General features: G+C 46.3%; 1 protein-coding gene across 14 annotated transcripts in view; it reads left to right on the top strand.

Annotated features, from left to right (window-relative positions):
* The window catches only part of MED12 (mediator complex subunit 12), a 50986-nt gene extending 44352 nt beyond the window's left edge, over positions 1 to 6634 (top strand). For 7 of the 14 annotated variants that reach the window (XM_088665166.1, XM_088665165.1, XM_088665164.1 and 4 more), the window contains 4 exons: positions 1670 to 1820; positions 4396 to 4542; positions 4662 to 4743; positions 5979 to 6634. In XM_088665166.1, coding sequence (XP_088521292.1) covers positions 1670 to 1820; positions 4396 to 4542; positions 4662 to 4743; positions 5979 to 6022 — 424 coding nt within the window. In that variant the 3' untranslated portion in view covers positions 6023 to 6634. The remainder of the gene's footprint in view (positions 1 to 1669; positions 1821 to 4395; positions 4543 to 4661; positions 4744 to 5978) is intronic. The other 7 variants (XM_088665157.1, XM_088665163.1, XM_088665160.1 and 4 more) reach the window with 4 other exon arrangements.
* The last annotated feature ends 8081 nt before the right edge of the window (positions 6635 to 14715 follow it).

The following is a 14715-nucleotide window of genomic DNA, read 5'->3' as shown; positions in this document are numbered from 1 at the left end:
AGATCAACAAATATATAGTGTGTTCATAAAGGATAGGAAATCAAAAGGATTTGAGCACTCTAAGACAATATTAGAAAAAAGAGTATTATCAAGTGAGGTGAAAAACATATCAAAAATTTACAATTTCCTACTGGAATGGAACACTAAAGATGAGGAAACTAAGAGCGTTATGATCAAATGGGCGATGGACATTGGCCACAACATTGAATATGCAGAGTGGTTTAAACTTTGGAATGTAGGAATTAAATTTATGGCATGTACAATCTTAAAAGAAAATATATATAAAATGATATACAAGTGGTACCTTACACCAACTAAGTTACATAAAATGTACAAGTCGGGAGATACGAAATGCTGGATATGCAAGTCTAAGGAAGGGATCTTTATACACATGTGGTGGTCCTGTGAAAAAGTCAAGAAATATTGGGAGGATATATATATATAGAATGAGATCCAAAATATCTTAAAATATACAATAAAAAAGATGCCGGAGGCATTCCTGTTGGGAATGGTGGGAAAAGATGTTGAGAAAGATGACATGAAATGGTTCCTTTATGCGACTACAGGAGCGAGGGTAATTCTAGCTCAGGTTTGGAAACAAGAGCTAATTCCATCAGTGGAAGACTGGCGAAAGAAAATTGTGGAGTACATGGAAATTGCAAAACTAACATCGAGAATAAGACAGCAAGGCAGTGGGGTGTACATGAAAGAATGGGGAAAATTTATAACACATAGACAAGATAGTAGAATTAAAATAACATCTTTAATAAGAAATTACTCACAGAAGGAAATGAATTTGCAACAACAAATTAGAAATCTTTATTGGATATACAGATAGAAAATACAAATACAATGTATAACAAACAAAAAAATAAACAAAAAAATGGGGTTTAAGTAAGAAGATATAAGTAAGAATATAAAGGTTTAATAATGATATGAAGAAAGTCGAAAATGGACTGAAACTAAAAGGAATGTTATACTGCGCAACCAGACATACAAATTCAAAAATAGCAGAAGAAAGTAGTGTGGAATTCGAATTTGTAATTTTAAGTTCTAAATTTAAGTCTTTATTGTTAAGCTGAATTTCTAATTCGAGATTCAAGATTAGGAGACTATGATATGGACAAATGTAAAAGACAAATTGTAATTACAACAAATGTAATGAGATTAAATGTTTGACTTTCTAATATGCTTTATGTGAAAATTAATAAAAATTGGGGGAGGGGAGAAAACCAGATATTGCCCAGCCCTAGTTTCAACCATGTAAAGGTGGTTACAAATAAAATGATGTCAGGCTTCACCTACCTGCCAAAATGGGCTGGGGCAGATGTGGAGAACCTTTGGCTCTCCAGATGTTCTGCAGCTGCAACTCCCAAAAGCAAGCATGGCCAAGTGGCCAGAGGTGGTGGGAGCAGTCAATGAGCAATGTCAGAGAGCCAGAGGTTCCCCACACCAGGCCCAGCAGGAGAAGGAGGAGGAGGAAGTGAGGATCTGGCCTGCCCTCCGGGAGAGATTTCTGTTGCCATAGAACAACACGGAGAAATCCTGAAGCAGAACTTCTAGCACCGCTACCCACCAAGGGGTTCTTTCCAAACCAACTGGGTCATCCTTTCCTTTTGGTTGCTACAAGGCACACTGCCACATTCTCCTTCCCCTTTTCTGGTTACAGGTTTCCTCATCAGTCAATACAGCAAGCTGCCATGATAGGCGGGTTAAACCACATGAGTGCTCAGGGTGTCCCATCAGGGATCCGACCCAGCCAGCTCCTGCCAGACCAGCAGCAGCAGTACCTGCGGCAGCAGCAGCAGCAGATGCTGAGGGTAAGCATTAGGACAGAGCAGCCACTGACCTGCGTTGCATGTTCCTCTTGCCCAACTCGGCTCCCTTTCCTTTTTTCTGCTCAGTTCTTCCTTTCAGGTGCCCCACCAGCCATTGGGCATGTCATTTTAATTTTGTTGGTTTATTTACTATAAATTAGTATAGTATGCTCAACGGTGAAGCATCTATTTCAGTGTTAGAAACTGAGATATGAAAGCTAGGAGCTAAATGGCACCTTAAACCTAAGTTATGGGCACAACAACAACAATTGCCACTCTGGGCAACTTTCAACAGAACATTAAAAAGAGAATAAAACTTCAAACATTAAAAACTTCCCTAAACAGGGCTGCCTTCGGATGTCTGAATGGAATATCTAGGCACACTTTTTTATAACAAAACTACAAAGCTGAAAATTAATGAACTGCAGCTAAAATATGTTCATTTTTGACATGGTCTAGTCCTTCCCCTGCCCACCCCCCTAATATTCTTAAGAGGGTCTCTTCTCCAGTCTTCAGAGAGTAGCCGGAAGTGGGAAAGCAGAAAAAGATGCTCCTTTCCTTCCACTCTGCAGTTTTAATCTGAAATCATAGGTGCAGTCAGTGCTTTTTTCTGGGGGGACACAGGGCTATGCATTTTGTGAATCTAACAAGAGAAGAAACTAAAGTTTTTAATTTTTTTAGTTATTTTCTGTAGCAGGTGAATTGTCAGTTCCGTTGCTACCCCCGATGGCGGCCTCATTTCCTGTCACGATGTTTCCTGAGTCTCAGATGGAATGAGAGTACCCCTAAACATTTTTTTAAAGAAAAAAAGCACTTGGTGCAATAGTGCGCCCAGAGCTCAGAAACAGCTCACCCTAATGAAATTCCCTGCTGCAAAATGCGCCTAGAACAATGGGAATTTTAAACAATGATCTGTTTTGCATGTGGAGGGCCCCAAGTTCATTCCCCAGATGGAGAGACACACACCCTCCTGAAATCCTGGGGAGCTGGGTCCCTTATTGAAAACAAATGGCATTTTCCACCAAAATTATACATAATAATGTTCATCTGTCAAAAACTTGATTTCTGTTCACTATAGGAATGATTCTGAATGTAAATCTTGACTGGACTGCTCTGTTGCCGTATAAAGAAACACCCACCCAGGATCTTTTCCCTTGCTTTTCTCTCTCTTGTTACTTGAGAAATTACATCTTGATTTCATTTTATTTTGAATGCGTTTGATATTTCATCTTATTTTATTTTTGTATTCCTGAAGGAAGAGTAAAGACTGGTTAGGAATGTGCTCACAAAGAAACTGCCAAAGCGGGGATCATCCCTCAGTGTGTCATGTGATCTGAACTGCTTTCTTTGTGGTCCTTCCTTTCTTCACATTTTTTTTAAAAAAAGTTCCCCACTGTCCTCATTCTTGTCTTATCTTCAAGACCTTGTGAGGTAACAAGGCCTGGTTGGTGTCAGAAGAAAGTTTTCTGCACAAGCTGAGTGGAAACCTTGAGGTGGCTTTTTTCACAACACAAGCTGCTGTTTTGCACAATATGGTCTGGATGTGGTTGCCCCATTAACCCCTCAATGGTTGGGTACACACCATACATTTAAAGCACACACACACCCCAAAAGAAAAATCATGGGAGCTGTCGTTCGTTAAGAGTGCTGGGCATTGTATCTCTGTGAAGGGCAAACTACAGTTCCAAGGATTCTTGGTGTGCATATGCTTTAAATGTGCATTAAATATATGATGCATGGGCAGCTCAACTTGCCTTACCTTCCTTCCTCCCAGACATCTTGCTCAGACCTCCCCAAGGGTTGTGCTGCAGAGGACGAGGTGAGAGGGTGGGGTGGTGGGTGGGGAAGCAATAGGTCTTGAGTAAAACCTGAGACCAGCCAGATGGCAGTGGAAGGGCCATCCTCTGCTGTTTGTCCTGCACCTCTGGTACAATGCTTTTGCATCTGGAGACTCCATTAAGCTTCTGTGGCAAGCAACCGTGGATGAGCCAAACATCCGTGTGGGTTTTTAAAATTTTTCTTTAAAGACACCTATGCTAGCGGACATCGCCACTAGTGGAAGGATGGATGACTTTTGGCAAAGCATCGTTGCACACACCTGTACTGTCCCCTTCACTGCTCCCAGCCTAACTGAGAACATTCTGTGTCCATGCATTAGAACAGGGGTGGAGAATCTGTAGCCTTCACAGATGGTATGAGAACAAAAGTTCCCCTCATTTAGGGCTACTGGCCTTGCTGTTTGTGGCTGGAAGGCCACAGGTTTTCCCTGTGGGAAAGATTATGAGATCGAAACACATCTCCTGCCTTGCTGTGCAAAACATTGGACCACGGGGGAAAAAAAGCTCTTCTGGATTAGGACAGAGGCCCATCTAGCCCAGCATCCTGTTCTGACAGGGACCAAACAGATTACCATGGGAAGACCCAAAAGGAGGACCTGGGTGCAGCATCCAGCCTCTCCACTTCCAGCAGCTATTATTCAAAGGCAGCACTGCGCCTGTGGAAGAAGGAACACAGCCATATGATGTTTCCAGCCTTGTTACAGCTGTACTTCTTTCCCTTTCTTCCTCCTTCCCTGAAGCAGCAGCAGCAGCCACAGCAGCAGCAGCAGCAGCAACCACAACCCCCACCTCAGCAGTCCCAGCAGCAGCCCCAGGTCCCCACCGTCCCCCAGGCCCAAGCCCAAGGGCAGCCTCCCGGTCTGGGGATCCCACCTCAGCAGCCTCTGGTATGTATGCCCTGCCCCTTCAGCTCCCCAGGGCAGCTGCCTCTCCCTCTTTCCCACCCAGCCTCTAACATCTGTTCATTCTCTCACTCTCTCTCCCTCCCTGTCTCCTTTCTGTGAAGTTCCAGCGGCAAGGCCTCCAGCAGACTCAGCAGCAGCAGCAGACGGCAGCTTTGGTTCGGCAGCTCCAGCAACAGCTTTCCAGTAAGGCCCGGGTCCCTTCTCCCCCAGTCCCCTGAGCACAGCCCCCTACTCCACGCTAGTGGAGAATGCGGGCAAGGCGACTGAGGCATAGGAGTACAGCAGGGTCCTCCTGTTCAACTGCAGGAGTTGCTAAGTGGCGCTCAAGATGCTCTATAGAGAAGAAAGTGCAGGAGACAGTGAAAGCCCCCTCTTCAAAGATCATAGGAAATGTGATCTCTTACACAAACACCCTTCAGCAAGGCCCCTCTTCTCCCTCTGTGATAGGAGGCAGGACCCGGTCCCTCGTCAGCCACCCCTGCCTCGCTTCTCTTCCCCAAGTGAGCAGCAGCAGCCATGCATAGCCCCCTGGCACATCAGAACAAGATAGGCTTTGAGCACAGCAGGGAGCTAAGAGTTCCCAGACGTAAGAGTGTCAAGCCCCTGCTTGGAAAGAGTCTCTTGGTAGAGGGTTGCTTTTCTTCCCCATCACCCCCTCCCCTGTCCCTCATCTAGCTTGCAGCTTTTTGCAAGGCTGGTTTCAGTCCAGGCTCCCAGGAGGGAGCTGCCCTTGTTTCCCTGTGTGAGAGAGACCTTCTCCTAGCTTGTGAGGGTTGAGCAAGGGAAGCTTGCTAAGCAGCTGTGATCTGACCTACTGAATACATATGGCTTTTGCAAAAAGAGGTTTCTGCAGGGCGACGTGTGGGGTGGGGTGGCAGAGAAGAGGGCAGCCCAAGATTCCATTCTCGAGGACTCCGTATTGTGGGCTGTGGAACAGTTTCACTCTTTCATGCATGCCCATGTGCCGGGGAAGAGTTGAGCATTGCAGGGAGGGAGGTGAGTGCTGCTGCCTCAGCTTGACTGGAGCATTGAGAGCTGTGGGTGAGGGTGCATGACACACATACACACACACACCCCTGGGAGGAGGAAGATGTGGAGCAAAGTGATCGCTCATGCCTCAGAGGAACTGGCAGTTCCTTAAAAGCCTCACCTGTTTGGTTTTGCCAGAGATGCCCAGCAGATGTGGCCCAGCAGTGGTGTTTGGAATGCTTCTTTCAGGAGTTTCCCTGATGCTGAGACATGCTTAGGTGGCTCCCACTTCCCTCAAGTCCAGCCACGCTTCTGCTCCAAAAAAAGCCAAGCAATGTGGAGCACAGCACCAGGGCCAAAATTCCTGTTTCTCCAGTTCTTGCCTACCCATCTCTCTTAACCTGCAAGCTCATCTGTAGATTCTAACTCTTGTGTTTTGGTCCAAACAGATACGCAGACCCAGCAGAACAGCAACCCCTTTGTACGGTACTGAGGCCCAGCAAAGAGAGAGGCCTTGCAGTGGACTTGAGTGGGGCTCTGTCTGCTTGGGGCCACCAATGGCTTGCCCCCCACCCCACCGCCCTCTGGGGCACCTGCTCTGCAGCAGCGGCAGCACGTTGCCACCTGGGGCAGAAAGAAGGTTAATAACGCTGAATGAGTGTTTTTGATCTCCCCTTTCTACCAGTGATTTGGAATCCCGTGTGATTACTAGAGTCTCCCCGCTTTTAATTTCAGGTTTAATAAGTTTTTTGGTATTTTTGTTAAAATAATGACGAAAATGAATTGTAAGATTTTCTACTTTATTTATACTGGATGAAACCCTGTATCACAGATGTTCTGAAACAAATACAGAGAGTGTACTTTCCAGAAGGCGATGCGTGTCGTGTGTCCATAGTGGGTGGGCAAGGCATTGAGGCATCTCTCTCCTGCCTTTCCTCAGCTCCTGGATATCCGCCAGCAAACCGAAAAGGCGGCTCACGCCACCATACTGCAGCGGGGGCTGAAGCGACATTTTGTTATTACACGCCCTCTCCCATCTTCAAATAAATTTATTCAATTTTCCAATTTAACAAATTAAAATAAAAAAACAATCTTTTATACAAAACATCTTATATTTTCCTCTTACATCTTGCTCTGCCGAGCTATGACTTCCCCCCCTCCCTTCATGCGGGTTTCTTGTTACGCCCTCTCCCATCTTCAATCTGCTCCAGACACACAGAGGCAGCCTGCCGCAACTTTTAATTACACAAACAAAAGGCATGCTTACACATTTGCATAACTTGATGAAGGTTTGAGAGTTTAACTTTGTGCTTAAAGGGAACGTCTGACATTCTTTTTGAGGCAGTTGGACGTGGGTAGCAAATGTCATCTTTTGTTTTGTTTAAAGCACTTTGTTTGTTTGTATATCCCACCTTTTGGAATATACAAGCTGTATATCCCACTTTTTGGGATATACACCTTGAGCTCTAAGGAGCTCAAGGTGTCACACATGGTTCTCCCCCTCTTATTTAATCCCCACCCCAACCTGGTAGGGTGGGATAGAGACTGGCCCAAGGTCACTCAATGAAATCTTCATGGCCAAGTGGGGATTTGAGCCTTAGCCCCACAGGTCCCTAGTCTGAAGGTCTAACCACCACACCACCTCTGGCTCTCTATTATTGTATGTTAGAGACCTCCCTAGCTGTTCCCTCAGCAAAATACATATCTGTCGAAGTGGAGAAAGTATCCAGGCATGGGTGAGCTGTGGCTATACTGTTGATTTATAAGGCAGGGCCAGAGCATTGGCTGCCCTGTGCTTCAGCTCCTGGGCCCATGTTCTGTTGCTACTAACTGAAATACAGAATGACTTGTGACATACACTGACTGCTTGGGCACATGAGTTAAGTGAGCAAAGGGAATGGGGTAAATTCAGACCTCTCCTTTCTGTAAGGCTTCCGGCCCACTTCCTGGCAGCACACTTGTAAGGGCAGGGGAGGGAGTATGGGTGCTTCACACATGTAATGTTACCCACAGGTCAGGGGGCACCATCCTTTTTAGACCTCAGGGCTTTTGGATTTTTGAATGAGGGCTGGGCGTCTTCTCTCTCCCTTGTTCCCTCTGGACAGGAGCTGGAAGAGGAAGTGGGAAAGAGTGCCGCTCTTGCAGTTTCTTTAGCTCTATGTACTTTCCAAGGGAGAAAAAGGTACCTACCTCTTGCCCAAGGGAAGGGGGAACTTGGAACTCCAGGGCACAGGGAAACACTGGGAACCCCTGTTGTACATGGAAACTTTTTGGCTGAAGATCAAGGTAGAAATTCTTTAAACAAGGTGCTTGTTCACTCCTTGGCACATGGCATTGCCCACAGCTATTGCTTGAGTGAGAGAAAGGTTTGCAGGGCTTCTTGATCTAATGGCTTTGAAATCACTGATGGCTGGGTATATCAGTCTACATGCAGCAATCGGGTGGGGAGGCTGTGTTAACTCCAGATCAAAATGTTTCCAGGAGGGTTCAGTTGCCCCTTACTTGTCATGCTCCCCCCCCCCACTTTGCAGCTTTGGGTTGCAGAGCTGCCCTCCATGCAAACCATGTGTGAGCTGGTTGGGCCAACAAAACCTGATCAGAGTTGAAAGAGACAGACTCCTCTGCTAATGAGGGGGGACAGCTCTGGGCAGAGCTGCTTCCTATGCACTTCCCAACCTGTCCTGTTCAATCAGCTTCCAGGTCTGGGAGCAGCCACCTCTGCTGGGCTGCAGCACACCAGCCTCTTCCTCCAGAGCCTTCTTCTCTGGGCTGGATGAGCCCCCTGCACCCTTTCGTAATGGGGCTGAGTGTGGCCACTTGTGCGTGGCCCCAAGAGAGGACATGGGTCTGCATATGCTACTACTTATATTTGAAGAGGAAAGCAAATTTATAAATAATCACTACAATTTCAAGAAAACGGGGCTTGTATGCCCATACAACATTTTTTTGGCAGAAAGCAGTGTTTTGTGCTGCTCACCTTGGAACAATTGAAATCCAGAGGCCCTTTCATGAAGGTCCCTTTGGCGGAAAGCTTCTGGAGACTAGCAGTGCCTTTGTAATGCTTTTAGGTGTAAGCGTACAGGTTGAGCAGACTTTGAAAGGACACAGAAGCAAGCACACAATCAGGCTGGCCTGCTTCCAAAGAAACCTCCACCCTGTCTTTGGCTATCCAGCCACATCTAAAACTTGGTGTTTAGAGCTCCCATGCACAAGGTATATTTGTTGCTGAACAGCCCTGAAGCTGGCAGGGATCATGGAGTCTAGCAGTGGATGGCGGGTGCCCTATTCCCCCGGGGTTAGTGACCTCCTAGCTTTTGTGACATGAGATGTTTTAAGCAGAGTCTCAGAGTCAGGGGCCAAAACATACAGGAGGTGCCTGGAAAGGGGCATTGCTCAGTCAAAAAGGAAAGGCTCCAGATCTGGGCAACAGGTCTTGCAAATATACTAACATTCAGGCTGAGTGGGCTTTGCAAGGGCATGGAAAGAGCCAAAGCAAGCCCCACCCACCCCAATGTCTGTGGGTCTTCTGCCATCATTATCGGATTCTTTAACAGATCGATCAGAACAACCAGAGTCTTGGTGCACCTGCAGGGCAACTTCACCTGTTCCATGTGACCCAGTCTGATCCAAGGAAACTTTTCTTTGGAGGTAGATACACACAGAGGGAGCCCATGGTCAATCTGCCTTTCCTTGCTGCACTTTGGTCCCTGCTTTCATCTGTAACTAGAATGTATCAAAAAAAAAAAAAACCCCACACACTATAAAGCTTTAATCAGGGCTAACAAAGCCAGAGACGCTAATCTGGATTTCAGCAGCACAGATGAACTAATCAGGATTCAGCTATAACCCACCAGAGCTAATCTAGGCTAATGATCCCAGGCCAGCTAATCTAGACCAGCTAACAGGTCAGCATGGGTCATGTCAGATGAATAAGATCTCATTTTTTGACAGAATTACAAGCCTGATAGATGAAGGGAATGCTGTGGATACAGCCTATCTTGATTTCAGCAAGGCCTTTGACAAGGTGCCCCATGACAAGGTGCCCCAGTCTTATTCAACATCTTTATCAATGACTTGGATGATGGGCTTGAGGGCATCCTGATCAAGTTTGCAGATGACACCAAATTGGGAGGGGTGGCTGCCCCACAGGACAGGATCACACTTCAAAATGACCTTAACAGATTAGACAACTGGGCCAAAGCAAACAAGATGAATTTTAACAGGGAGAAATGTAAAGTACTACACTTGGGGGGAAATAAAATAAAAGACACACATAGGGGTTCTTTGAAGCTCCTTCAACACCCTCCCCTCATAGGCATCTAATTCCCCCCACCCCTTCAACACCGGCAGGAACTTAGATAAAGCCAGGGGCTGTCTTAGAGCTTGGTGTTACAGTTACCAGCAAGCTGCCACCACTCCCTGCCTGTACAATTCCATAGAAGGTTCAGGGAGACTCCTACCCTTATCTGGGTTGCATGGTTTAGCTAACAAATTATAAACCCTTCGTATCTGACGAAGTGTGCATGCACACGAAAGCTCATACCAAAATAAAAACTTAGTTGGTCTTTAAGGTGCAACTGAAGGAATTTATTTAAATTATAAACCCAATTAGCAACAAAATATCTACTGTTGTTTTGTTTAGTCGTTTAGTCGTGTCCGACTCTTCGTGACCCCATGGACCATAGCATGCCAGGCACTCCTGTCTTGCACTGCCTCCCGCAGTTTGGTCAAACTCATGTTCGTAGCTTCGAGAACACTGTAGTAGAGTCCGAATGGTCTCTACTCTACTCTACTGTAGTAGAGTCCGAATGGTGCGGCTCTGGACTCAGCTTCACTTATTCAAAGGCAAGTAAGACAAAACAAGAAATACTTTTCAGTATTTATTATAAAATAAAATACTTATAAAGAGGGTGCACGTTTCTTACAAAGCATACAAATTAAAACAAAAGCTTATTCTAACTAATGTACTCACACATAAAAGTTCAATTTTAAGATTAAATCAAAAGTCTCTCGATCAAGTCCCTGCACTCCAGCAAGGGGCATGGCAAACCCTCTGGCAGACTTCCAGCAATCTTCTCAACGACAGACATTAGCATTGACAAAGGTTGCCAAAGGACAGCAATTTGCACCTCTAGACGCATTCCTCATTAACCCCACGAGGTATTGCGATCTTAAACCAATCAAAGGGATTCTTTAATCAGTCAAGATCCAATGATTAAAGACCTAGCTCCTAGTTCCACATATCAAAACAATGTAATACAGCTGTGAGAATGTTAATTCACAAACGCCCTGGGGTATGAATCCCTCCCAAATTTCCCAGGTCTGAGGTAGCATATATCCCGGACCAACAGATTAATTACAATTAATTGCTCTTTTACAACCCAGGACCCAAGTTACCCCAGCTGTAGTGAATTTAACTTTTAGCCTTCCATGTTGGGACACAGGTAACATCTTCTTTCTTCCAGGCGGGGCAATAAATCACATCCAAGCAATTCAGAAAAACCAAGAGGGGATCGTTTCTCTTTAAAGGAGAACCAACACACATTCCATTCTCTGCATACCAGGATTCTACCCCCACCCCCACCCCATTAAGCTACACAGGCCAAGAAACAAGGTTTCATCCTTCCCCAGAGTTCCCCTCGCACTACAGCAGTGGTTCCCAACAGGTGGTCCGCGGACCCCCAGGGGTCCGCGAGCTATGCCAGAGGGGTCCGCAACATGCTAAAAAATATATTAAATATATTTCGTATGATAGCAGTTTTTTGTTTTGGCCGCTTCCTGCATGAGCAGAGTCTAGCGCAAAACTAGAATTAGATAGAGGCAGTAGTTCTGCTGTATGCCATTAGGTGGCGCTTTATAAACACTACTGTTTTGCAAAGAGGCAGCGTGCGCATTCTACTAACGCTCACCTCCCCAAGATGCTTTGCGCGTGTTGGCTTCATTTGTGCGCTACTGCGCAGGTACCCTGTCTTCTCCATTCCCCTCCCTCCTCCCTGGCGCGCGCTGCCTCTTTGCAAAACAGTAGTGTTTGTAAACAAAGCGTTGTTTTTCGCAGAAGCTACAGTTCGCGTAGTTACAAATGGACCATTGGTTAAAAAGTGGTTCATCTCATTAAGAACTGAAAATTAAAACTAACTGTATACTGATGGAGTACTCTGTTGTAACTGTAAAAAACGTATAAATATAAAATATAAAAAGACTCTTAATTTGGCTCTCACTTTTTAATTTTAGGATTAGGAATTAATGGGGGTCCTTGTCACAATAGCGGCTCGATGAGGGGTCCTCGAGAAAATTTTGTTGGGAACCCCTGCACTACAGCACAAATACAGGATGGGTAACACCTGGCTTGAGAGCTGTACATGTGAAGAGGATCTAGGAGTCTTGGTAGATCACAGACTTGACATGAGTCAACAGTGTGATGCAGCAGCTCAAAAAGCCAATGCAATTCTGGGCTGCATCAATAGGAGTATAGCATCTAGATCAGGCATCCCCAAACTTCGGCCCTCCAGATGTTTTGGACAACAATTCCCATCTTCCCCAACCATTGGCCCTGTTAGCTGGGAATCATGGAGTTGTAGGCCAAAACATCTGGAGGGCCGTAGTTTGGGGATGCCTGATCTAGATCAAGGGAAGTAATAGTATCACTGTATTCTCCTCTGGTCAGACCTCACCTGGAATATTGTGTCCAGTTCTGCGCACCACAGTTCAAGAAGGATATTGAAAAGCTGGGACATGTCCAGAGGAGGGCAACCAAAATTGTCAAAAGCCTGGAAACGATGCCTTATGAGGAATAGCTTAGGGAGCTGGGTATGTTTAGCCTGGAGAAGAGAAGGTTAAGGGGTGATATGATAGTCATGTTCAAATATATAAAAGGATGTCATATAGAGGAGGGAGAAAGGTTGTTTTCTGCTGCTCCAGAGAAGCGGACACGGAGCAATGGATTCAAACTACAAGAAAGAAGATTCCACCTAAACATTAGGAATAACTTCCTGACAGTAAGAGCTGTTCAGCAGTGGAATTTGCTGCCAAGGAGTGTGGTGGAGCCTCCTTCTTTGGAGGTCTTTAAGCAGAGGCTTGACACCATCAAAGCATTCCTGCTTGGCAGGGGGTTGGACTGGGTGGGGGTTTCCTGCTTGGCAGGGGGTGGGACTGGGTGGCCCCTGTGGTCTCTTTCAACTCTATGATTCTATGATTCTATGAACAGCTCATTGGCTGGTCCAGCAACAGCTACCAAAAAATCTGCCACCAGCATCTGGCTTTTTTTGAGTTTGTGCAGATTCTTCACAAGGGCTTTTCTGAGCTGATGTTTCCGGGAGCTGGGTGTCCTCTCCCAGCTTTCACCAGCTGCTTTGGACTACAAATCCCATCAGCTGCAGCCAGCACAAATGGGAGTCACTTTCCAAAACAGCTGGAAGACAGTGCCAGGCTGAGCTTCCCAACCCAGGGCCTAATTTGGTATCAGCATTGCTGCTACTGCTGCTGCTTGAGGCTATTATTATTATTATTATTATTATTATTATTATTAAAATTGATATAGTATCTGTCATCAAAAGACCACAGCGTGGATGGAGGACTTGACCTGGCATATGTAACAGAGACTTGGTTGGATGAAGCAGATGGGCCTGTCCTAGTTGCTGCTTGTCCACCAGGTTTCTCTTACGCACAGCAACCCAGGCCTTGTGGGTGGCAAGAGGGGGTTGCAGTGATTTTTAGAAACTCACTAGTTTGCACCAGGCATCCTACTGGGAAGACCCAGTTCTCTGAGTGCATGTTCTGGAAGTTGGGCAATAGGGGCAGTACAGAATTCCTTTTGGTGTACCAACCTCCCCGCTGTACCAAGGATTTCCTGCCCAAGCTGCTTCAGGTCGTGGCGGATGTTCTCTTGGAGACACCTAGTTTGATTGTCCTAGGGGATTTTAACATCCATGCCGACAGGACCTTACAAAGGGGCTGCTCGGGACTTTGTGGAAAGTATGGCCTCCCTGAAGAAGTTTGGCCCAACTCATAGTTGCAGACATGCCTTAGACCTGTGTTCACCTCTAGTGACGTGGGTGATCTGACAGTAAGTAAAAGTGAAATAAAAGAAGTGCCATGGTCAGATCGCTTCCTAGTGCAACTGGACTTCTCCATGACCCTTCCCCTCTGCAGGGAGGTGGGACCAATTCAGATAGTCCGCCCCCACCACTTAATGGATCCAAATGGTTTCCAGAGAGTTGTAGGGGATGCTTTATCCCAAGTTGATGGCCTTTCAGCTGATTCCCTGGTGGCCCACTGGAATGCGGAGTTAACCAGGGCTATCGACTGTTTGGCTCCAAAGCGCCCTCTCCGATTGCATGGAGCCTGGACAGCCCTGTGGTTTTCTCCGGAGTTGAGGAAACAATTGCTGAGGCAGCTAGAGTGCACTCTGAATCGGACTGGACACAGGATAGAGCTCAACATCGAGCCTACCAAGTGGCGATAGCGACGGCAAAGAAGACTTTCTTCATCGCCTCTACTGCATCTGCAGAAAATAGTAGCAGGAGACTCTTTCAGGTGGTTCACAATTTAATGGAACCACCTTTACCATCGGGGCCTTGTAAAGACCCCAAGATCTCCTGCAATGATTTTGCAAAGTTTTTTGCAGATAAAGTTGCTTAGATTCGGAAGGGGCGGGAGAGTGTCTGATCGAGTTGCATTGAATCAATTTCAATCCGTTACCCCCGAAGATGTGGACAGGCTGCTTGGACGTGTGAAACCAACCACCTGTCTCCTTGATCCTTGTCCATCCTGGCTAATAAAAGCAAGCCGGGAAGGGCTAGGGTGGTAAGGGAGTGTTCCCAGACCTGCTGAAAGAGGCGGTCATTAAACTGCTTCTTTAAAAAAACATCTTTAGACCCGGCCAGTATGGCCAGCTATCGCCCAGTCTTAAATCTTCCATTCTTAGGCAAGGTGATTGAGCAGGTGGTTGCTGAACAACTCCAAGCACGCCTGGAAGAAGCGGATCATTTGGATCCCTTCCAGTTGGGATTCAGGCCTCATCATGGGACTGAAACTGCCTTGGTCACGCTGGTTGATTATCTCCGGCGGGCTAGGGACAAAGGTGAGAGCTGTTTCCTAGTTCTGCTGGATCTCTCAGCGGCTTTTGATACAATTGATCATAACATCCTTCTGGACCGTCTAGAGGAGCTGGGGGCACTGTTATACAGT

This window comes from Zootoca vivipara, chromosome Z2 (assembly GCF_965207765.1).
Source record: "Zootoca vivipara chromosome Z2, rZooViv2.hap1.1, whole genome shotgun sequence".
Taxonomy (NCBI): Eukaryota; Metazoa; Chordata; class Lepidosauria; order Squamata; family Lacertidae; genus Zootoca; species Zootoca vivipara.
This window is presented reverse-complemented; position numbering and strand designations above follow the sequence as displayed.